Source organism: Hyperolius riggenbachi, chromosome 8, assembly GCF_040937935.1.
Source record: "Hyperolius riggenbachi isolate aHypRig1 chromosome 8, aHypRig1.pri, whole genome shotgun sequence".
Lineage (NCBI taxonomy): Eukaryota > Metazoa > Chordata > Amphibia > Anura > Hyperoliidae > Hyperolius > Hyperolius riggenbachi.
Genome location: NC_090653.1, coordinates 248410635 through 248434838, shown reverse-complemented (window position 1 = coordinate 248434838; position 24204 = coordinate 248410635). Strand labels below are relative to the sequence as shown.

The following is a 24204-nucleotide window of genomic DNA, read 5'->3' as shown; positions in this document are numbered from 1 at the left end:
GGCGTTGGGAACTTTCACGGCGTTAGATAAATTGGGGAAGGGAGGATAGGAGGGAGGGGGGTTTTTGGATGAAAATTCCGAGAATAGGGTTTTATATTCTCATATTTGGATTGGAGTTGAATAACGCTGATCTGTGTAATGTAAGCTTGTGATTTCTGTCAGTGCTGTACAGAATGCATGCAGTAACCTCTAGAAGGGCCGATCCCTCCGGTGTCCCCTGCGTACCCCCTGAGGAGAATAGTAAGTCAATCACAGACATGAGTAACGCTCTGATCTTTCAGTGATCTGGACAATTTCACAAATGACATCTACATGTTCCAGAGTCCAAATGAGAACAGTTTATTCCGATTAAGCTACATTAGCTCAGACTAATAGGCCATCTCCCATCAGGACCCCATGCTGAGAGGAATTTTAACCATTACAGTGGCTGAAGCACAGGCTGAATTTAATTTAAAAAAAACGGCAGCAGCTGCTGAGCCTACCCAGGTCTCATCCCACCCGAGACTGTGAAGCATAAGTGTAAAGCTACATACTCACTGAACGAGGCAAGAAGATGGATCCAGCGACAAAGTCACATGACGAGCGATAGCCCGATCCATCTTCCTGCCAGCAGGTATACACGACCGACCTTACACAATGGGCGTGAACGAGAGTCATCAGGAATCTACCCAATTCCTTTTTTTTGCACCCGAATCTCCCATAGCTGTGGTAGTGTGATTCACACACCTGAAACAAGCATGCGGCTAATCCAGTCAGACTCCAGTCAGAAACATCTGATTGGCATGCTTGTTCAGGGTCCAGGGATCAGAGTATTAGAGGCAGATGATCAGCAGGACAGCCAGGCAATCTGCATTGTTTAAAAGGAAATAACTATGTCGGCTTCCATATCCCTCTCACTTTAGGTGTCCTGTAAAATATACCTGAGATGGTACACTGGCCCTTAGTTATACTTACCTGGGGCTTCCCCAGCCCAATGAGCACCGTGGCCTCTGTCGCCATCCTCTTCGGCCCCTCCGTTCTGGCGGTGAGTCTCCCGGTAATCCGGTCAGTCGCCGCCAGCCGTGGGCTTCTTTGCATGCACGGCTCAGCCCCTGCCGCGCTCTCATGTGCTGGAGCGTTCTGAGCAGGTGCAGAACGCTCCAGGGGACGAGAGCACGGCGGGGGTGTCAAGTCACACACGTGCAGAAACCCGCGATTTCCCTGGATTATCGGGAGTCATAGCAGTAGAATGGAGGGGGGGGGGGGGGGGGAGGAAGAGGGCGGCGAGTGAGGCCACGGTGCTCATGGAGCTAGGGGAAGCCCCAGGTAAGTATAAATAAGGGCCAGAGTACCATCTCAGGTACACTTTAAGCATACTGATGGCAAATACACCAGTAATATTCTTGACACTAGGTACTCTAGTGTCAAAACAGACATAACATCACCTAATCTGATTAAAGGCAATCGGGTTTAGGTGACGGTAATGGAATGTGTGTATGATGCTTGTTGCTGGCCACACAGAGCGCATTGTAGTGTGTAAGCAGTAGGATGGATCTGAGCACTTTTTTTTGCATAGGTTGCAGAAAATAGCCTGTGCAGGAAATAACAAATACTCATGAAGTGATGTCGGCCCAAACAGACGTTTTTCAGTGTTTTGGAAAATTTCAGCAGCTGATCAGCAGTATTTCTGTGAATTCTGCAGAAAATTAAAGTAATCCTGCCATGAGTGAAAAATGGCTAAAGGATGCCACCTGTGACCTCCAGTAAGTGCTGCTAGGCTTCTGCTTCCAGCACCTCGGAGGTTTTCACAGTCATCTCCTGGCAGGAAGGTAAATAGACAGTACTCCCGTATATGGGCAGCCGCAGACAAAACGCTGCCTCCAGCATCTGGGTCAGTGACATGCAGATCTCATAATCACCACCCGGCGGAGGAAGATGGATCCAGCGATGTCTCCCTGACGACGAGTGTTCCTCGATCTATCTTCCGGCTGGTGGGTGTGGGCAATGTCACTTGACGTTACACGACGGATGCGAACAGAAAGTCAAGCGATCGCGGTACTTTGTGCGGAGTCGTTAGGGATCTTAAAGATCTGATCCGCCCTGGCGGTCATTATCACCGCGTGTCACAGAATGTAATTTGTGTGATTGTGCGCCTGTACCTGCGTCACGAGATCGTCAAAACTGATGCTCGTCCCTTAAAGTATTGCCGGTTGTCTGCAAAATCATCAAGTAAATCGTCGAAAGAAAGCCTTTACAGACAAACCAATTGGGGCTGGTTCACATTGGAGGCGACTGCAATGCGCTTGCTGATCGCCGGCTTTTGGCAAAGCACTAGAGCTGTGTCACCCTATGAGGGTGTTCCCACAGCAGCGTTGCGCTTTGGTTAAAATTAAGTATTTTTTGAGCGACTGAGCTTAAATGAAAAACACCCATTCCTGCAAAAGTCACTCTGAAAATCGCATTGCGAAATAGCAGTCGCTAAGCACTTGGATAATGCAATTTTGTAATATGCGGCAGGCCTTAAGGTACACACGCTATATAAAAAAAAAGTCGCTGCAAACAAATGACCAACGTCACAGAAAGGAATTTACAGGCGATTGCACACCGTTATTGAAAACAATCATTGAAATACAGTGCACGCGGGCGGAAGTGACAATATGCACGGGAGGAGCGCATTACGTAAAACAATGCTATTTAAACGACACAAGGACAACTGCACAATATCTGTCCAACAGTCATTTGAATTGATCCACTGCATGGAACAGGAAAAATTCCCGATATGGGTCGTCCGTCATTGCTGTTTTGTTAAATTTTTCATGACAAATCTGTTGTTCGTTGGGCGCTTCCAATTACTTTTGTATAGCATGGGGTACATAGCTTTGGACTAAGTTTAGTCCATTTGCGAAGACCACAGTGAGGTGTGGAAGCTCACAGAGCACCTAATACAAATACCTGTTTAAATGCCCAATGATGTTTTAAGAATCAGAATCAATTTTATTTGGCCAAATAAGTTTGCACTTACAAGGACTTTGGGCTTGATTCACAAAGCGGTGCTAACAGTTAGCACGCTGGTGAAAAGCCCTTTATCACGCCTAAACTCAGTTTAGGCATGATAAGTTTAGGTGTGATAAGTTTAGGTGTGATAAGTTTAGGCATGATAAGTTTAGGCATGATAAGTTTAGGTGTGATAAGTTTAGGCATGAGAAGTTTAAGCACCAACTGCGTTAGCACCGCAGTGCACAGCTGATCAAAAGTTTTGCACTAGCAAAGTCTGGTGCACTTTGCATAGAGTTTAATGGCGCTGCTTTGCGTGCGGGACTTTGCACGCTATCTACACTTATCTAAACTTAGCATGCCTAAACTTATCACACCTAGGGCTCGATTCACCAAGCGGTGCAAAGTGTTAGCACCGTGGTGAAAAGGCCCTTATCACGCCTAAAGTCACTTTAGGCATGATAAGAAGAAACTCGCGCGAAGTTGCCGCGCGTACGCGCGTAAGTGCGCGCGCAACACCCGACGCTTCGCGCGAAGCTCCCATTAAGCCCTATGGGACTTTACGCGCGCACTCACGCGCTTACGCGCGGTAACTTCGCGCGAAGAGCAGGAAAAATCGGTGATAACTCAGTGGTGAAAAGGTCATCACGCCTAAAGTCTTTTAGGCGTGATAACTGGGTTATCACCGCTTTGTGAATCGAGGCCCTAAACTTATCACACCTAAACTTATCACGCCTAAACTGGCTTTTCACCAGCGTGGTGCAATGGTTATCACGCCTAAAGTCTCTAACAGGGTTAGCACCGCTTTGTGAATCGAGCCCCTTGACTTGGCAGTGGCTTAACAGACACAGACAATATGATACAAGGACAGACAGTGTAGAGATTACAAGTCAAGGACAGTATGTAAGTTATAGTGGTAGTAAACGGGGTGAGAAGTGATCATTTTCAGTACTGTACTGAAATGTTTTCAAAGTACTAGCAGCTCTAGCGTGGTCGTGCATTAAGCATGGCTACTGTCACCCACTTGCAGGGCCGGCCTTAGGTTTCACAGCGCCCTGAGCGAAACCGGATTTTGTTGCCCCCCCCCCCCATAAGTAGCATAGTTGTCCCCATATAGGTAGCATAGTTGCCCCCAGTGTAGGTAGTATAGTTGCCCCATATAGGTAGCATAGCTGCCCTCAGTGTAGCTAGTAAAGTTTCCCCCAGTGTAGTAGCATAGTTGCCCCAGTGTAGGTAGTTTGCCCCAGTATGCCCCCAGTGTAGGTAGTTTGCCCACAGCAGTGTAGGTAGTTTGCCCCCAGCAGTGTAGGTAGCTTGCCCCCAGCGTAAGTAGCTTGCCCCAGTATGCCCCCAGCGTAGGTAGCTTGCCCCCAGCGTAGGTAGCTTGCCCCAGTATGCCCCCAGCGTAGGTAGCTTGCCCCAGTATGCCCCCAGCGTAGGTAGCTTGCCCCCAGCGTAGGTAGCTTGCCCCAGTATGCCCCCAGCGTAGGTAGCTTCGCCCTAGTATGCCCCCAGCGTAGGTAGCTTGCCCCAGTATGCCCCCAGCGTAGGTAGCTTGCCCCAGTATGCCCCCAGCGTAGGTAGCTTGCCCCAGTATGCCCCCAGCATAGGTAGCTTGCCCCCAGCGTAGGTAGCTTGCCCCCAGTGTAGGTAGCTTGCCCCCAGCGTAGGTAGCTTGCCCCAGTATGCCCCCAGCATAGGTAGCTTGCCCCAGTATGCCCCCAGTGTAGGTAGCTTGCCCCCAGCGTAGGTAGCTTGCCCCAGTATGCCCCCAGTGTAGGTAGCTTGCCCTCAGCGTAGGTAGCTTGCCCCAGTATGCCCCCAGTGTAGGTAGCTTGCCCCAGTATGCCCCCAGCATAGGTAGCTTGCCCCCAGCGTAGGTAGCTTGCCCCAGTATTCCCCCAGCGTAGGTAGCTTGCCCCATTATGCCCCCAGTGTAGGTAGCTTGCCCCCAGCATAGGTAGCTTGCCCCAGTATGCCCCCAGTGTAGGTAGCTTGCCCCCAGCGTAGGTAGCTTGCCCCAGTATGCCCCCAGTGTAGGTAGCTTGCCCCAGTATGCCCCCAGCGTAGGTAGCTTGCCCCAGTATGCCCCCAGCGTAGGTAGCTTGCCCCAGTATGCCCCCAGTGTAGGTAGCTTGCCCCCAGCGTAGGTAGCTTGCCCCATTATGCCCCCAGTGTAGGTAACTTGCCTCCAGCGTAGGTAGCTTGCCCCATTATGCCCCCAGTGTAGGTAGCTTGCCCCCAGCGTAGGTAGCTTGCCCCAGTATGCCCCCAGTGTAGGTAGCTTGCCCCCAGCATAGGTAGCTTGCCCCAGTATGCCCCCAGTGTAGGTAGCTTGCCCCAGTATGCCCCCAGCATAGGTAGTTTGCCCACAGCAGTGTAGGTAGTTTGCCCCCAGCAGTGTAGGTAGCTTGCCCCCAGCGTAAGTAGCTTGCCCCAGTATGCCCCCAGCGTAGGTAGCTTGCCCCCAGCGTAGGTAGCTTGCCCCAGTATGCCCCCAGCGTAGGTAGCTTGCCCCAGTATGCCCCCAGCGTAGGTAGCTTGCCCCCAGCGTAGGTAGCTTGCCCCAGTATGCCCCCAGCGTAGGTAGCTTCGCCCTAGTATGCCCCCAGCGTAGGTAGCTTGCCCCAGTATGCCCCCAGCGTAGGTAGCTTGCCCCAGTATGCCCCCAGCGTAGGTAGCTTGCCCCAGTATGCCCCCAGCATAGGTAGCTTGCCCCCAGCGTAGGTAGCTTGCCCCCAGTGTAGGTAGCTTGCCCCCAGCGTAGGTAGCTTGCCCCAGTATGCCCCCAGCATAGGTAGCTTGCCCCAGTATGCCCCCAGTGTAGGTAGCTTGCCCCCAGCGTAGGTAGCTTGCCCCAGTATGCCCCCAGTGTAGGTAGCTTGCCCTCAGCGTAGGTAGCTTGCCCCAGTATGCCCCCAGTGTAGGTAGCTTGCCCCAGTATGCCCCCAGCATAGGTAGCTTGCCCCCAGCGTAGGTAGCTTGCCCCAGTATTCCCCCAGCGTAGGTAGCTTGCCCCATTATGCCCCCAGTGTAGGTAGCTTGCCCCCAGCATAGGTAGCTTGCCCCAGTATGCCCCCAGTGTAGGTAGCTTGCCCCCAGCGTAGGTAGCTTGCCCCAGTATGCCCCCAGTGTAGGTAGCTTGCCCCAGTATGCCCCCAGCGTAGGTAGCTTGCCCCAGTATGCCCCCAGCGTAGGTAGCTTGCCCCAGTATGCCCCCAGTGTAGGTAGCTTGCCCCCAGCGTAGGTAGCTTGCCCCATTATGCCCCCAGTGTAGGTAACTTGCCTCCAGCGTAGGTAGCTTGCCCCATTATGCCCCCAGTGTAGGTAGCTTGCCCCCAGCGTAGGTAGCTTGCCCCAGTATGCCCCCAGTGTAGGTAGCTTGCCCCCAGCATAGGTAGCTTGCCCCAGTATGCCCCCAGTGTAGGTAGCTTGCCCCCAGCGTAGGTAGCCTACCCCAGTATGCCCCCAGTGTAGGTAGCTTGCCCCAGTATGCCCCCAGCGTAGGTAGCTTGCCCCAGCGTAGGTAGCTTGCCCCAGTATGCCCCCAGTGTAGGTAGCTTGCCCCAGCGTAGGTAGCTTGCCCCAGTATGCCCCCCCCCCCCTATGTGGCAGAGACCGACTCACCTGACATCCAGCTCCAGCGCCGACGTCACTCTTCTCTCCCCGCCTCCACTCCATCTGTAGTTAGAGCAGGCTACAAGAAAATGGCCGCCGTTTGTCTGCATTTGTGGACATTGGCGGCCATTTTCTTGTAGTCCTGCTCTAAATATATACTGAGAGGACACCGGGAGACAGCGGGGCGGCGAGGGGCGGCAAGGGGCGACAGGGCACATGCGCCCTTGAGAGCACGGCGCCCTGAGCGACCGCACAGGTCGCTCATAGCAAAGGCCGGCCCTGCCCACTTGTGCCACATATGTGCATCAGGAATGTCTTGAGCTATTTCCTTACATGAGGCCTGGAACCCACTAGAGCGATTTTTTGAGCGTTTAGGAAGCTCTTTCCCTAAACACTCTGTCAATGTAAATAAATGTAACAAATTCCACAGTAGCGATTGCGATTAGCAAAATTGCAGTCGCAGGACATGCAGCATTTTGGTAGCGTTTGCACTTCAATGTAATGTATTGAAGCGCTGGCAAATGCTCATGAATCGCTATACATAGCGTTTTGAGTGCAATTTTAAATTACTGCAAACTGTAAATAAAATTATGATACATTGAAAGGACCAATCAGAATTAAATATGCTAATCACAAATCTCTACACAATCGCTGGCAAAAGGCTTACACTTTTTAAAATCACTCCCAAAAGCGCCAGAAAATGCTCATGATTGCGATAGTGATTTGTAGAGGGTTCCAGGCCTTAAGGTAGCCATACACTGGTCGATTTGCCATCAGATCGACCAACAGATAGATCCCTCTCTGATCGAATCTGATCAGAGAGGAATCGTATGGCTGCCTTTACTGCAAACAGATTGTGAACCGATCTCAGCATGAAACCGATAACAATATGTGGAGCTGACGTCGCCCCCCCATACATTACCTGCTCCGGCCGGCGCAAGTCCCCCGGTCTCTGCTGTCTCGTATCCACTCTGGGCTCCAGGGCTGCAGCTTCACTGAACTTCCTGTCCGGGGAAGTTTAAACAGTCTGGGGAAGTTTAAACATTTGCTACAATGTAAGGTATACGGAAAACGCAAAATGCTCACAAAATCACGGTTGCAAATACATTGTGTTTATTATTTTCCGGGTCAAAGAGTTCCCTTCCTGACTTGCGTCAGGAAGGAAAAAAGAAATTGCTCTGCCAAACCCCTTTGAAAGGCGTTTTACACAAAATCGTAGCGCACAGGTAAGCGCCAGGAGGGAGGGGGGGGGGGGGGAAATCACTCTCAAAATTGCAAAATGCGGCCGTCAGCGATTTTGATTTTAGATGTGAACAAAGCCTAAGCGCTAGTGATTTGAAAAGCTTATGCTGATGCAATGCTATGGGTGTTATATTTATAAATTAATTTTATTAAATTTTTTATTAACTCACATTGCACAAGTGGGATCACACCCATAGCATTACATTACAGGTGTTCAGTAACGGCTTAGTAACGTACTGCTAGTGGGTTCCAGGCCTCAGAGTTCTCCTGAAATCAATTCTATATTGAGTGGTAGAGATGGTAGTATCGGAGCAGTGCTTTTCAGCGCAGGTAGATTTGGGCGCAGCCGGCGCCACCATAGACTGTAATAGGAATTACAGCTATAGCGGCGCTCCGTGAGTAACGTCGGCGCCGTCAGAAGACGGAGCTGAAGTTGCTTCTAAAGCACAATAATTCGGCCCCCAGCAATCGCTGGAAGCCAAATTATATAATTCCCCACTATCCATGGCGGCCTGGAGGGGGAATAGTAATTAACACGGGCTGGACATGTGCAGAAGCAGGATCAGCCTATACCGGCTGTATCCTGTGCCCAAGTCTACCGATTTCAAATGTATGCAGTAGTATTGGTCACTGCTATGCGATCGACTTATAGCTACTACTTTCCTGCAGGCATTGATGTGATGAAGAATAGGTACAGTAAAAAGCTGTAAGGTATCATTGCCTGCCTAAAAAGCAATATCACCCGACACTCCAAGTCACAGCAAATCGCTTCTGGAGACGTTTCCCAGTAAAGCCATAAAGATGAAGCTATCAGTAAGGTCCCATCCATCCCGATGGGGCTGCGGTCAGGACCCAGCGTGGGAGAGATGTTCCTCACTAAAACTATTTTGTTCCTGTTTTGCCTTTCGAGGCCAAAGCGTTCTCCAATCTGAAAACCATCTGCTGGTGCGCATAGTCCATTCCTCAGGGGTATTTCACTTTTGTAAGCATAATAATTTTCCCAAATCTTTTTTCTTTCCAAAATAGAACAATAAATTGCAAGTCTCTGTAATGAGATGGATACTGGACTACTACAAGTCCCAGCATGCACAGTGTATCAGCATGCCTTAATCCAGCCAATGAGATTTCACAGTTTAGGGCTCATACCCAGTACACAACACAGACAGCCATGTGTTAGAGAAACTAAGGTCTGGTACACACGATGCAATTTTGAAACAGATCAGAAAGGCTGGAAAATATCCATCAGAATACTGGTCATCCTTTCCTATGTATGTCTGATTCTGATGACATTGTGATACATTTTCGATCGGTGCCTAATTAGAAAAATGATCAAGACTCTGCAGTCTCCTCCACAGCCACGTCAGAGCGGCCCCAAGCGGCGCATGTGCATACTCAGGGCCGGTTCACATTGGGCGCTTGCCCACTGCTTCCCCGGCGACCGCTTTTGGGTCGGCAATTGCGATTCGGCGTCAAAATTTTCATAATTTCAGCGCCATTTGCGCTTGTGATTCCTGTAAATAGAACAAGAATCACAGTGCAATCGCCCCAAAGACACTGCATGCAGCGAGTTTGCGAATGATCAAAATCGCAAACGCTGCAGTGTGAATGTGTCCATAGGGATACATTAGTAGCAGTGCTTTGCTGATCGCCGGTAATCAGCAAAGCACGGAAAAAGCACCAAGTGTGAACCAGCCCTCACACATGCACAGAAGCAGGGCTGAGACGAGGGACACAGATACTTCAAGGGTATGGAGGAAGCCCCAGGTCAGTAGATCAGAATTTACCAGAGCTGGGTACCAGATACCGAGCATTGCAAGGCAAGAGTACTACCCACTACACCACTATGTCGCCCATGCACAGAAGAATTAGCTCCTAGCAGGGGGTAACTAGAATTCACTGGGCCACCCTGCGAAACTTTGGATGGGGCCCCCTCCCTCACCCCCTCGCTTTCAGCACAGAGTAAACTGAGAACTAAAACAGAAAGCATACACAGAAAACCAATAGACGAGTGTGCTCCCAACCTCAACTTATTACATTCACTCTGTCCATCTCTTATGGAGCAGAACTGGATCTGCAGGATTTCCCAGCATCACTACAGTACAGAGCTCTTGGGGAGGGGTAGAGTTTGGTGGCTGGGCACTGTACACAAGAGCCTGCATAGGAACTGTCTACAAATCTTTGTCTGCAAAACTTTTTACGATTCCTTATAAGTGGCTGAGCAGATGCAGTCATAAGAACATAAGTCATAAGAACAATTGTGCGGAGAGCAGAATTTTTTCCCTCCGTGCCCTTAGTTGTCAGTCTGTAAGGACAGGGAAAAGTAACTGTGGCTTCTGGGTCCCCCTGCAGCTGCATCCCTTTCAGTGTCTATTGTTACACCTCTGTCTCCTAGGTAGAAGCATTTATGCATCGCTTTAGGGTATATAAGCACTGTAGCTTAAAAGGAAATTTGAACTGAGAGGAATAGTAAGATCCATTGCCTACTTTCCTTAGAAATTACCACTAGTCTATCTGTTGTGTCAATCTACCATCCACGCGTCTCAGCTACAGGAGCACCATCGAGGAGGCACGCAGACAGGACCGCGCATGTGCAGTAGCTGCGACTGGAACTCCAGTCACAGATATTTCTGAGGGGGCACAAGCGCAACAGAGAGGACACTGAGGGACCTGAAAGACTTTAAGAAGCCCCAGGTAAGTAAAAATCCACTTTTTTTTACTCCAATTCAGGTTAGCTGTATGCACAGTTTTATTCAAAACAAACGATACTCAGTGATTAAATTGCAATGCGTTTCACTGGTGCAACCCACTTCGTCAGGCAAAAGCACAAAGAACATGGAGTATCTCCCAAGTGTAAACGGAGGCGCCAGGCTTTCTGCTAATACCTGGGAGATATGCTTTGTGCTTTTGCCTGTTGGACACATGAAAAATGTTGCAAGTTACTTACTGAGTCTCATTTGTTTCAAATAGAATTTTGCATAAAGCCCACCTGAATTGGTGTAAAAAAGTGATTCATTTTTGAGAGGTAAGTCCACCATTCATTTTTATATTCCTTAGGCGCCTCTGTTCCTAACAATTGAATGATTGTTTGTGTCCAGACAGCAACTGTTTTTAGACCTGAGTAGACTTTATTCCCCCCACCTGCCTATATAGTGGTCACCTTTTTGGTGACCCAATTTTGCAAAATATTCAATTTTGCTTTATGATACCAATTGCTACTAGTCATAATGCACTGTCCTGGCTCTAGCGCTACGTTTTCTGTATTTATTTCTGAGTTTTGGGAAGGGGTGCTGTACTGACACAACGCTCTGCTATTGCCGAGTGTCATGTGAGAGGGGAGAGGGGGATGAACAGCAAATAAGCGAGAGGGTCCATCATCGCCCCCCGAGAGGATCCGTCATCGCCGCAGGGAAGTCTATTAGGTAATAATCTAATGCACACATTATTTACTGAAGCTAACACCATCTTTTGCCTGTAGTGAGTGCTAGGTGTGTAATATTGTCCAGTTACTGGAGCTCTGCACATCCATGCAGATTGATCATTCAGGTATAACTTCAGTTTGAAAGCGCTGGCATGTCTCCCGCTGTACAAATAAGCGAATGATGGGGACATTTCCTGAGAGGTAACTAATAATAAGCATATTTATATAAACTGACAGACACTGGTGTGAAAACAAAGCCCCCAATATATGTACAGTGTGTACTATCATGCTGGTGGCCTCAGAAATGATCGCTGGCGGTTTTCTGCAGTGACCTTACTGGACAAGAAGTCCTGATTCCCTTTTCCGCTGAGCGCACACACCTAGTCTATCCCGTGCTACTGTACGAGCTGTGAATTGGCGCCAGGTTTTCCCCTGTTACAGGATGTCACGCTGTGTGGGATTGGCATTAAGAGTACAGAAAAAGCAATTGACTTTTCACCGATATTATTTGCTGCAGACGCTCTACGGTCGGAGGTTTCCCATAGAGCTACCAAACAATGGCAGCACAACCGATCATGCTAGACAGAAAGCTTTGTCTGCGTCTTTCTATCTGCTCTGTGCATGGGGCCCGACCAGCATGGACCAAACCAGAATGGCTTGTGTTTCTTTCTGGGCAGCACAGTGGCACGGGGATGGCACGAACGTCCTAGGTATAAATCTCATCCAGGACCACAGCGGGTTCATCCACAAGGCAGTTTAGGCAGGTGCCTAGGGCCTGATGGGGGCCTAAGGGTCTGGCTTGCACCTTTACTGACTAACCTCATCTTACCTTACCAAAGTCTGATACTTACCTAAGAAGAGGCGAGGTTCCCTCCAGTTTCTCAGTGCGGCCTGTCGTTCCTCCGCTGTCAGCCGTCAGCACAGTAGCGATGCACTCGTCCCTCAGAATGATTCGGGGACACAAGTAGTTCTGAAGAGCTGGTCATTTGAGCAGGTCCAACACCTTTACCAGCGGACAGCGGAGGAACGAGAAGCCGGGCGGAGGACTGGGAAGGCTCTATCCTAGTCTTTCCCTCTACTCAGGCACTCAGGCAACTATCTAATCCAGTGATCTGCAAACTTGGCTCTCCAGCTGTTAAGGAATTACAAGTCCCATAATGTATTTGCCTTTATGAATCATGACTGTGGCTGTCAGACTCCTGCAATGCATTGTGGGACATGTAGTTCCGTAACAGCGGGAGAGCCAAATTTGCAGATCACTGATCTAACCTGAAGTATGTTTTTTCACTTCATGTATCCTTTAGGTCCTTTTCAGGAGTGTCACACACACACAGATTTCTAGCAAGTCCCTTGCTGCCAATGGTAACCAGTGGAGTTGCTACTATGTCACACCAGCAGCAGAATCAGCAGCATGAGGCTCTGTATTGTTCTTACTACAGAGCTATTTCTTTGCAGCTGCCACAGGAGAGGTTTGTGGAGCTGCTGGAGTCACATGGCGAGCACAGCACCTCCATTGGACAACATTGGTAGCAGCTGTGATGGAGATATGATGCCACTACAAACCTTTGCAGGTGTGACATTGCCCTTAGCCTACATTAAGCATACATGCAAAAAGGGCACCACAGTAAAAAGGGCGCAGGAGATAGCCGTTAGTAGAATAACAGCTAATTGAGATAGTACAATGTCGGTATTCTTTACCGATATTTTTACTGTGATCTAACCTAACCTTGCACGCACACTCACTCTTGATGCCTAACCCTAACTGTTCCCTTCTGGTGATGCCTAACCCTAAGGACTCCCCCTGAAATGCTTAAAGGGACTCAGAGCTAATGAAAATAGAAAGATTTATACATACCTGGGGCTTCCTCTAGCCCCATACGCTCCCATGCCGCTGTCCTCCGATGTCTGCAGCTCCGATACAGGTCCCTGTACTTCCGTCAGTCGGCTCCAGTCTGCGCAGGAGAAGTGCGCTCTTTGTGTATCTCTCCAGCGGCTGCTAGAGAGATACATAGAGGGCGCACTTCTCTTACGGCAGACTGGCTCCGACTGACGGAAGTGCGGGGACCACTGCGCAGAAGACTGAGGACGGCGGCGTGGGAGCGATCTGAGCATATGGGGCTGCAGGAAGCCCCAGGTATGTATAAGTCTTTCTACTTACATGAACTCTGGTACACTTTAATCTTAAGAGTCTTTCTGACAATGTCTTCCCCCTCCATGGCGATGCCTAACCTTACACCCAATTCCAGCGATGCCTAACTTTAAGAGTCCTCCTGGCAATGCCTAACTTTAAGACCCCCTCCAAGGCGATGCCTTACCTTAAGACCCCCCTGGTGATGCCTAACCTTAAGTCCCCTCCCCCGGTGATGCCTAACCTTAAGACCCCTCCCCCAGCGATGCCTAACCTTAAGACCCCCTGCTGATCCCTAACCTTAAAAACCCTTCTGCAATGCCTAACACTAAGGATGACCCCCCTGCCAGCACCTAAACCTAGGGTTAGGGTGCCTACACACAGCCAATGGCCAATTTTACCATTTCCACTTAAGCCTGGTACACACTTACAATTATGATTGGCCAATCAGTGACCAATTTTACCACCTCCATATAGTATGAGGTTCAACAAATAGTGAATACTGTGAGAAGACTGTGTAGGCAAACCCTCATACTACATGGAGGTGGTAACAATGGTCAGTGATGTGGATTGTCAGTGGACAATCAAAATTGAAAGTGTGTACCAGGCTTAAGAATGAGGTTCAACAGATTTTGAATACTATGAACAGATGGGGCTTGATTCACAAAGCAGTGCTGTTAGCACGCTTGTGAAAAACCCATTATCACGCCTAAACTCAGTTTAGGCATGATAAGATAACCACGCGCGCAAAGTCCCGAGCGCAAAGTTTTTGCGCATGCATAGCGTGGTGCACGCGCAAAGTCACATCGCGGTGCGACTTTAACGGCGCATAGTGCGATCTTATAGGCATCGGGTGCGCCGTTAAAGTCGCTCCGCGATGCGACTGTGCGGGATTTGCGCGCGGGGTTATTTTAGGAAACGGTGCTAACCCAGTTAGCACCCAGTTATCACGCCTAAAGTAATTTAGGTGTGCTAACTGGGTTAGCACCGCTTTGTGATCCAAGCCCATTAAGTAGGTAAACCCTCATACTACATGGAAGTGGTAAAATTGACCAATCAAAATTGGATGTGTGTACCATGCTTTAGTCACATACAGTTTCAGATACTACAGGTACATACAGAGTTTCAGATACTGATGCTATAAACAACTGTGTGTGATCACTGTGGGCGACAGTTTGGGAAGGATCACAGTACAGGCTCGCTGCCGAGAAGCCTGTTCTGTTTTATGGAGAGGGTGATGGGGGAACAATAGGAGAACAGTATCGCCAGTCGGTAGTGATCCAGCACGATGAATCATTAGCGACATTGCAAACAATGCTGGGGGACTCCTGTACACACTAGATTTTTACCCAAGATAATCAGGGATGATTGTTTTGACTGATTGAAATCGTAAAGGTGCATACACACATCCAATTATCGTTGGCCAACCACTAGCCAATTTTAACACCTCCATGTGGCATGAGGGCCAACACATTTGCAATACTGTGAATAAATTGTGTAGGAAAGCTTTCATACTACATGGAAATGGTAAAATTGACCAATCAAAAATGGGTGTTTGTATGTACCATAAAGCCTGGTACACACTTTCAATTATGATTGGACAATCACTGACCAATATTACCACCTCCATGCAGTATCAGGGCCAACAGATAAAGATTTTTAAGGAAAGTGGAACTTTACTGTAACATTCCTCATACTTCCTCATTACTCAGAAGCCTGACTCATGTGATCCGAATTCGTTTGAAAGATGAGGAAAAAGATGAAGATAAAAGCAACAAAGTTATCTATAAAGATGAATACAATGGCTGCGGTTGTCTGGAAGGAACTACTTACCATAGTAAACAAAGAAGGAGGTCTAAAATACCCCCCCCCCCCCCCCTCAACACATCCACTACTTGAAAGCCCCATTAAAGTGGAGCTGAACTCTTGCACAGGACAGAAGGAAAACAGAAATGCACCCTGATGTTATTTAGAGCCTGTTTAACTGCAGAATCGAGTGGCAAAAACGAGCGTGTATGTCCAGCATAAGGCTGTGCGTGAAAGATGGTGTTTTTTCTGTCATGTGCGTTTTTGTGTTTGTAGTGCATTTTTAATGCGTTTGCTTTTCCGCATGTGCATTTTTCTTGTGTTTTAACACGTTTGCGGTTCGCATATGCATAAAAAACGCATACAAACGCATTACATTGCGTTACCATTGACTTTCATCATGTGTGTTTTTGAGGCGTTTCTGAAAAATATGCAACAAAACCAGCGTTTCTAAAAACACATGTTTTAAAACAAATACAAAACGCATGTACGTTTTTTATATGCGTTTTTGTTGTAACCCATTGACTACCATTGCAGGCAAAAATGCTGCGTTTTCCGCAACGCTAGCGTTTTCTCCAATAATAATTGCTTGGTGGTTGTTAATGCCTGTTGTTGACACAGCAGCTACCCCACCTGTGTCTATGGAGGGTTGCCTGCAGAACATGCCCATTGATGGGACTTGAAGACATTTTGAAATGCTTTCCTGTAGTCAGTCATATGATATCACCAAAGTGAAAGCCACATTATTCTTTCTGACAGAAAGCCTCATTCACAAATGCCACTTTTTCGTAAAAGAATGCTCCTGATTTTTCTTTACTTAACTGCCTCCACTAAACAAGGCTATTACTTAGAGGACCACTCCAGTGAAAAAAGTAAAAGTTAAACTGCCATTCAACAAAACAAAGAAAACCCTGAGAATCACCCATGAAGAGATGGACTAGTCTAAAACCTGTCAGTTCATGTGACATTTTTAACTGCTTCCTTTTTTCGCTGGAGTGGTCCCTTAATTGCAGTAATGGTGAAGGAAAAAGTAATGGCAGTTAGAAATCATGTCAGGAATCAGAGCTGAGGGAACCCGATCCCAGTCCGAAATTCTGTTAACAGATGAAGATCTGACTGTCCCTTATGGAAAATAGCAGTTCTGAGCATTTTTGATGCAAAGTACAGGGGCAGAAGAATATCTACATTTTCAAAGAAAAATAGAATGGCTGTCCTTTTCCTGGACAGAAGCCACTTATCATTGACAGCAGGGCAGGAACTATAAAAAGTCCCTCTGAAAGTCCTTTTAATCACCCTTTATACAAATACTGGAATAATAATTTATGATATACAGCCTAGGTTTTCAAGACAGAATGGTATGAGTACCCCAGGGGGTACTATAGTTTACCTCTTAGGTTGGGGGTATTTGAACTTTTCGTAGTCTGTTACAGTAAGTTTTGACATAAAAAAAATAATAATAATACGGTATATCATATATAAATAAACTCAAATAAGTATTTATAGTTAATTAAAAGCATCAAGTAATGTTTAAAAAGCATATACAGTATACGTTATTAAGGTGTACTGACATATATATATATATCCGTCAAGGGGTATTTGAGATGATGTGATCCACAATAAAGGATAGTTTGTCAGTGCAGTCATTAATAACATGATACAGTACATGCTACGATAATTAATATACATTGTTTGAACCTGGTACACAGGCTTTACAGGAGCAGAGCAATTTATCAAATCAACAAAATATATCCAAAAATAAATCGTTAGAACTGATATAATTAGCAGTTATAGTGATATTGAATGTATATAAGCGGTCTGTTGTAACATCTTGTCAGCATTCAGGAACTGAAGAGTCTGAGGGCCCATTTCCACTATCGCGAATTTGCATGCGTTTTCCGCATGCAAATTCGCATAGCAATACAAGTGAATGGGACTGTTTCCACTTGTCAGGATTCCTTTGCGTTTTTCTGTGCAGAAAAAATTCGGATACCGCTATGCGAATCGCATACAATGTATTTAATAGGAAATTCGCATACGGTTTGCGAATTCGCATAGAAACAATGGAAAATCACACCAGCACTGCCATGGTTAAATTCGCATACATCGTCATCCATGCGAAATCGCATGCAACTTCGCATGCGAAATTCGCATCCGCATGCGAATTTTTACCGCGGCGATTCGCACCGCACAAGTGGAAATGCAGCCTTAAGAAGGCTTCTTAGCTAAAAGCTTACTCTAGCCAATAAACTGATTCAAAACTTCTTGATATAATTAGGGAATGTCCAGAGAACTCACAGTGATCCAGAACCAATAGACACGTAGAAGGGGCTAAAAGAGACCGAAAAGTCTTACTGAAAAGTACATGCTAAATATAATGTTGCCTTCTTGAACAGGAGGTATTTCATTAGGGGCATGCTAACATTTAAAGCCTCCCATACATTCAGTGACAGGCGAAGTGACGAGACTTACTTGGTCGTCCCATCCTCAGACAGCTGAGGGTCAGCACAATCAGGGTGACAGCCTTCATGGTTGTTTGGGCGTCTCTCTCTCGCTCTTCCTCAGCCGGTATCCAGAGGCGCTGGCTTCCAAGGGAGCGTCAGCAAGCGGCGCACTGCGGGCACAGCTGGACGGACGGGCACAGAGCTCTGCAAGGGCAGGCGGTCACAGAAATCCAGATTTCGTGCCTCCACAGGAGAGCAGCTGCTTATAAACAGTGAAGGGGAGAAAAAAAAGAGACAGAGGGAGATAATGAAAGAGGGGAAGTTGGAGAAGTGACAGCAGAGATAGTGGCAGACAGCTGTGCAGATTGTTGTGCTGTGCTCAGACAGCAGGCTCTATCTGATGAGCCCAGTGCAGGAAACAAGCGGGACTGAGGGAGGTCTTATGCAGCTGGACAGCACTGGGGAGGAAATGCCTTCTACACAAGTAAAAGACATTCTCTAAGGAGCCCAAATACCAGAAAAACAGACCCCCCTCCTCCTTACTCATGTCCAGAAGGCGGGGTGAACCGTCACCCCCACTCAGGAGGACCGACTTGATGTTTTTGTCACTTCGTTTGAAGTCGCTGCCCTGTTGTTTTTCGGCGCGGCCTCCACAATGGGCCAGCCACAGCGGCAGCGGAGGTGACAAGGAGCAAAGCCGTCAGCTAAACGGAGATCAGCTCCAGGCTGACGTGAAAACTCCATCCAAATATGTGTTCATTAAAAAAGCATTAAAGTGTAACTCCACTTTTTTACAGCAGCACTTCTGACATTATATTGAGTAAACCAATGCCATTATAGTTAAATAAGCAATCCCTAGCACTCTTGCGTTGCAATGCTGGGTCCCTGTTTCGAATCCCAACCAGGGTTCTATGTGCACGGAGTTTGTACGCTCTCACTGTGTCTGTGTGGGTTTCCTCCAGCCAATCCGGTTTCCTCCCACACCCCAAAAACATGCAGATAATTTAATTGGCTTCACACTAAATTGGCCCTAGACTATGATACATACACTACACGATACATACATAGACTTATGACTATGGTAGGGATTAGATTGTGAGCTCCTCTGAGGGACAGGTAAGTGACAAGACAATATACTCTGTACCTGCAGAAAGTGCCAGCGCTATATAAATACTAAATAATAACTTAACGGGAACCTGAAGTGAGAGGGATACGGAGGCTGCCATATTCATTTCCTTGTATAGGACCACTATCGCAAAAAGTGTCAAATTTAAAATACACGGAAACACATACAAATAAGACGGATATTTCTTCCACAGTAAAATGAGCCATAAACTACTTTTCTCCTATGCTGCTGTCACTTACTGTAGGTAGTAGAAATCTGACAGGAGTCACAGGTTTTGGACTAGCCCATCTCCTCATGGGGGATTCTTAGAGTTTTGTTTAATTTTGAAACCACTAAAATAGCTCCCATTCACTTTCATTAAAATCGCGGAAAATTCTCCGCGATTTTGCAACCGCGTACACGAAAATCGTGACGATTTTTACTGCAATTTTAATGAAAGTGAATGGGAGCGATTTTAAAAAACGCTAATCAATCGCAAAATGCTCAAGAAAAGCGCTTCTAGTGTGAATGGGCCCTGAGTGAATGTCAGTTGCTCTGTCCAATTGCCATAAAGGTGTGTAGCGAGCATCTGATAGTTAACTCCCAAAGTTTGGCCATGAATTATTATTCCGCCTTAGGCCTGGAACCCACCACAAAACACTATCACTAATCGCAATCGCTTACGTTTTGTGTGAGCGTTTTGTAAGCGATTTCATGAGCATTTTTGGTAGCGATTTTAAGAAGTGTAAGGTTTTTGCCAGCGATTGTGTAGCGATTAGCGTTTTTAATTCTGTTTGGTCCTTTCAATTAATTTTAATTATTTTGCAGTGTGCAGTAACTTCAAAACGCTAGAAAAATCGCTCTGTGTAGGTTTCAATGAGTGATTATGCCAACGTTTATATACTTTACATTGTAGAAACGCTAACGCTAAAAATGCTGCATGTCCTGCGTTTTGCGATTTAGTAATCGCAATCGCTCCAGTGGAATTTGGCCCATCCATTAACATTAGCTGAGCGTTTAGGGAAATCGCTAGCGGTGTGAATCGCTCCTTAAACGCTCAGAAAATCGCTCTAGTGGGTTCCAGCCGTTACTTATTTTTCTCCTCAACGATAAGGCTGGGTGCACACATAGCAGAAACGCTAGCGTTGCGTAAAAAGCTGCAGTTTTGCCACTAATGGAAGTCTATGGGCCGCAGAAAAAAACACATATAAATACCCGCATATGCGTTCACTATGTGTTTTCAAACCTGCGTTTTTAAAAACGCTGGTTTTGTTGCATAATATTCATAGATGCATCAAAAGGAAATTCAATGGGAACGCGATGGTATGCGTTTTACATGCGTTTTTATATGTGTTTTCCCAAAAAAGAATTTTTTTGCTGTATTTCCACTTCCTGTTGTCTTGCTAGTGATTTGCATAAATGGAAATATAAAAGCGCATGGAAAACGCATACAAAAACACATATGCGTTTTGTATTGCTAACCACAAACGCATTAAAAAGCATCGCAAATGCACCAAAAACGCACACAACATTGACATAAAACATGACATAAAACGTGGCCTTTCACGTTATGTTAGGTGTGCACCCAGCCTAAGGAGAGCTAATTCATGAGATAAACAGATAAAGGCCCTTATTCAGTTAAAGCACACCTGACCCTATGCACAGCACTCTTGGTGAGCACAGAGGTGAGCTCATGCTGGATGCACATACCTCTGTGTGTTGTCTGTCCCTCTCCTCCTTCCCCCTGATGATCGCTGTAATCACTCCTTGAAAAATCGGACTTTCAGCTAAAGTAACATCTTCAGACAGGAAGAGGCAGACTTGCTGCAATGTTACCTCCAATCACCCTCCCATTCCCTCCTTTTAAAGCGCACCTGAACTCAGAACGTCCTCTCTGCTCTAAAAGATACGCAACAGCATAATAACCTTTTAAAGAAAAACATTTCTTTGTTACAGCTGATACATATCCTGCAATAAATCTGCATGGTTTCTACTTCCTGATTAATGGAAGCAGGCATAGGGTTAACAGCCTGTGCTTTCAAATGAGCTTATCTGCCGTGGCAGTCATGTGACACTGGGGAGAGATCAAATTACAGCTTGTAATGAGAGGGGAATTAGACAGGCTAAACTCTCTAAATACATACAGGGTGTATTTCTCTCTGTTTTCCTTCTGTCCTGTGCAAGAGTTCAGGTCCAGTTTAAGAGGAATGAACAGAGCAGGGAAGGGAATGGGAAGGTGATAAGAGGGAACATCGCAGCAAACCTGCTTTTTCCTGACTGATAATAATCTGTATTGAAAGAGAATCTGTATTGTTAAAATCGCACAAAAGTAAACATACCAGTGCGTTAGGGGACATCTCCTATTACCCTCTGTCACAATTTCGCCGCTCCTCGCCGCATTAAAAGTGGTTAAAAACAGTTTTTAAAAGTTTGTTTATAAACAAACAAAATGGCCACCAAAACAGGAAGTAGGTTGATGTACAGTATGTCCACACATAGAAAATACATCCATACACAAGCAGGCTGTATACACCCTTTCTTTTGAATCTCAAGAGATCATTTGTGTGTTTCTTTCCCTCTGCAGCTATCTTCCACTGAAGTGTCAGGCTATTTCTTCCTGCAGAGTGCAGACAGCTGTGCCTGTATGTAATTCCTCAGTATGTGAAAGCCCAGCCAGCTCAGAGGAGGATTTATCCAGCTTGTAAAAGACAATAGAACAGAGAGAAGCTGCACTAATCTAAATATCACACAGGCAGTGTGCAGAGAGGGGCCTGGATGGGGGAGTTCATAGCAGAACCACAACACTGAAGAACTTGGCAGCCTTCCAGACACAGGCCTGACAAGTCTGACAAGAGAGAGATAAGTTGATTTATTACAGAGATGGTGATAGTAGAAAGTGCTGCAGTAAGCCAGAACACATTAGAATAGCTTTTGGAACTTGTAGGATGATAAAAAACAGGATGCAATTTTTGTTACGGAGTCTCTTTAAAGCATCACTTCGGTGAAAAAAAGTAAGCAGTTAAAATCTTGACAGAACTGACAAGTTTTGGACTAGTCCATCTCCTCATGGGGGATTCTCAGGGTTTTCAAAAGAATTTCCTGACTGGCACTTGCTAAAGGTGGTCACTAACGATCCAATTTCTAGCGAAAAATCGTTCGAGCGATAGAAAATTCTGATCGGAAGAAAAATCGTTCCCTGCACCATCAACGAACCAATTTTTGCTTCCTATCTATCACAACCAACAAGAAAATCTAAATTTTGATCTGATGAACATCCAATCGGACGACTATTTTTATGATCGTTTGTAATCGATTGTGCACATCAACAGAGATTATTTACAACCAATCCGATCAGAATTTCTGATCGCTCTAACGATTTTTCGCTAGAAATTGGACAGTTATTGGCCACCTTAAGTCTAACTGAATAAATAGTGTGCAAGTGAGTAGGGAGGCTGGCTGGTATCTTTACTATTTTGGCAGTTAAAACTGCTGTTCAGAAAATGCTTTTGAAAACAAAAAGAACCCTGAGAATCTCCCATGTGGAGATGGACTAGTCCAAAACCTGTCAGTTCTGTCAGATTTTAATTGCTTACTTTTTCGTTGGAATGGTGCTTAAGGCTGATTTCACAGTGGGACGTTACAGGCGCACGTTAGAGCAGCCTGTAACGCACCCCACCGCACAGCAATGAAAAATCAATGGGCTGTTCACAGTGCCCACGTTGCGTTACTTAGTAACGCTGCGCCATAAGACAACATACTGCATGCAGTACTTTATAAGCGGCAGAGCCGCGTTAAACTGCTTGCACATGCTCAGTAACGTTGGGGAGGAGCGGAGAGCGGCCAGGCACATGGCTAATTAATATTCACTGCACGGTGTGACGTGCAGTGTTTACTTCCTGGAGCGGCCGCTCTGTGCGGCGATTGGCCGGCCGGGACCACGTGATGCCGCATGCGCACAAGAGTTCGCATCACGGCATCACGAATGCCAGAGTGAGCTGCACAACGCGGCTCACTCTGACGTCCACAGCAGAGAGCACCAGGCGTTGCGTTAGGGGCACGTTATGCGACCATAACGTCCCCTAAAAGGCAACGTCCTGGTGTGAAACCAGCCTTAAAGGGAACCTGAACCGAGTTAGATTATTTAAAATAAAAACAATGGGCTCTATTCACAACTTCTCATACATGACTTATTTATCACCTAATTGATACAAATAATCTTTTAGCACATTCAAAAGCAAAAGAATCACTCAAAGTAAGTGGTTCCTGATGAACTTAATTTCAATATCACTTTCTTACCTTAATTATATTATATTTTTGCTCTTTGGGAGCTTAAAAATGTAACATAGATAAGGTGAAAACAGAGGAAAGCAGGTGACGAAGCTTGGTGATTCATGCCCAATGTACCTGCTAATGAAAATTACTTACTTACCTCACCTTCAGTTCCTCTCAGAAGCTTCTCATTTTCTTCTAAAGGGGCCCATACACCTAACGATTTTCCCGCCGATATACAGCAGATTCGATCACTGTGATCGAATCTGCTGTGAAATCGTTGCGCAAACGCTGACCGAACGATCGATTTCCGTCCAAAAACGATCGTTTCCGCTGATCTGTCCGTGCGGAAGATTTTGCTCGATCGTCAGCAGGTCGGGGTTGCGTCGATAGCTGCGTTCGAATGTCCGATGACCGACGCTAGCGGCAATACATTACCTGATCCGGTGGTCGAGAGTCCCCGCTCTCTCCGCTGTCTTCTTCTCCGCTCTGGGCTTCACTTCCTTCCTGTCCCGACAGGGAGTTTAAATAGTAGAGTGCCCTCTACTGTTTAAACTTCCCCCGACAGGAAGTAAAGTGAAGCTGGAGCCAAGAGCGGAGAAGAGACAGTGGAGACCGGGAGACTCGCGCCGGCCGGATCAGGTAATGTATGCAGGGGGGGGGGGGGGGGGGCAGAGGCAGCTCCACAGATAGTGAATTGGTTTCATAGTGAAATCGATTCAAAATCTGTTTGCCGTGTAGGCAGCCAATAGATCGCCCTTTGATCAGATGCGATCACAGAGGGATATATCTGCTGGTCGATATGGTGGCAATCGACCAGTGTATGGCAGCCTTAACAGTGATTCCTTTCAGTTCTGACAACATCTTGTCAGATTTGTCTCTCCGGAAGCTGAAAGCTTTAGGGACCTTTTTCCCTATATCAGTTGCTGTCAGTTATAACTGAAAGGACAACTGATGTGCAAGGTAATGTCCATGTTTATGGCTCAAGCAATATGACTGGTTAACAGAGTGCTGACCCAGAAGCTGTTACGGGGTCATCGCCTTTTTTTTTTTAAATGGAGGACAGAGAATTTCATAGATCACAGTGGACAAACAGGACACGGGAGAGGAGAAAAAGATTCTTGAGCCGACTACGCAGGAGGTAAGTATGACATCTGTATGTTTATTGTGACTTCTATTGTTCAGGTTAGCTTTAAGTCAAAAT

The 24204-nt window shown here is 46.7% G+C and overlaps 1 protein-coding gene across 2 annotated transcripts in view; it reads right to left on the bottom strand.

The window, feature by feature from the left end:
* The window catches only part of ENG (endoglin), a 128306-nt gene that overhangs the window by 71643 nt on the left and 32459 nt on the right, over window positions 1–24204 (bottom strand). Inside the window, exons 1-2 of one of the 2 annotated variants that reach the window (XM_068248554.1) lie at window positions 18170–18187; window positions 17655–17885 (exon numbers count right to left, since the gene is read on the bottom strand). In XM_068248554.1, coding sequence (XP_068104655.1) covers window positions 17655–17712 — 58 coding nt within the window. In that variant the 5' untranslated portion in view covers window positions 17713–17885; window positions 18170–18187. Of the gene's footprint in view, window positions 1–17654; window positions 17886–18169; window positions 18188–24204 lie in introns of those variants that run through there. The other variant, XM_068248553.1, reaches the window with a different exon arrangement.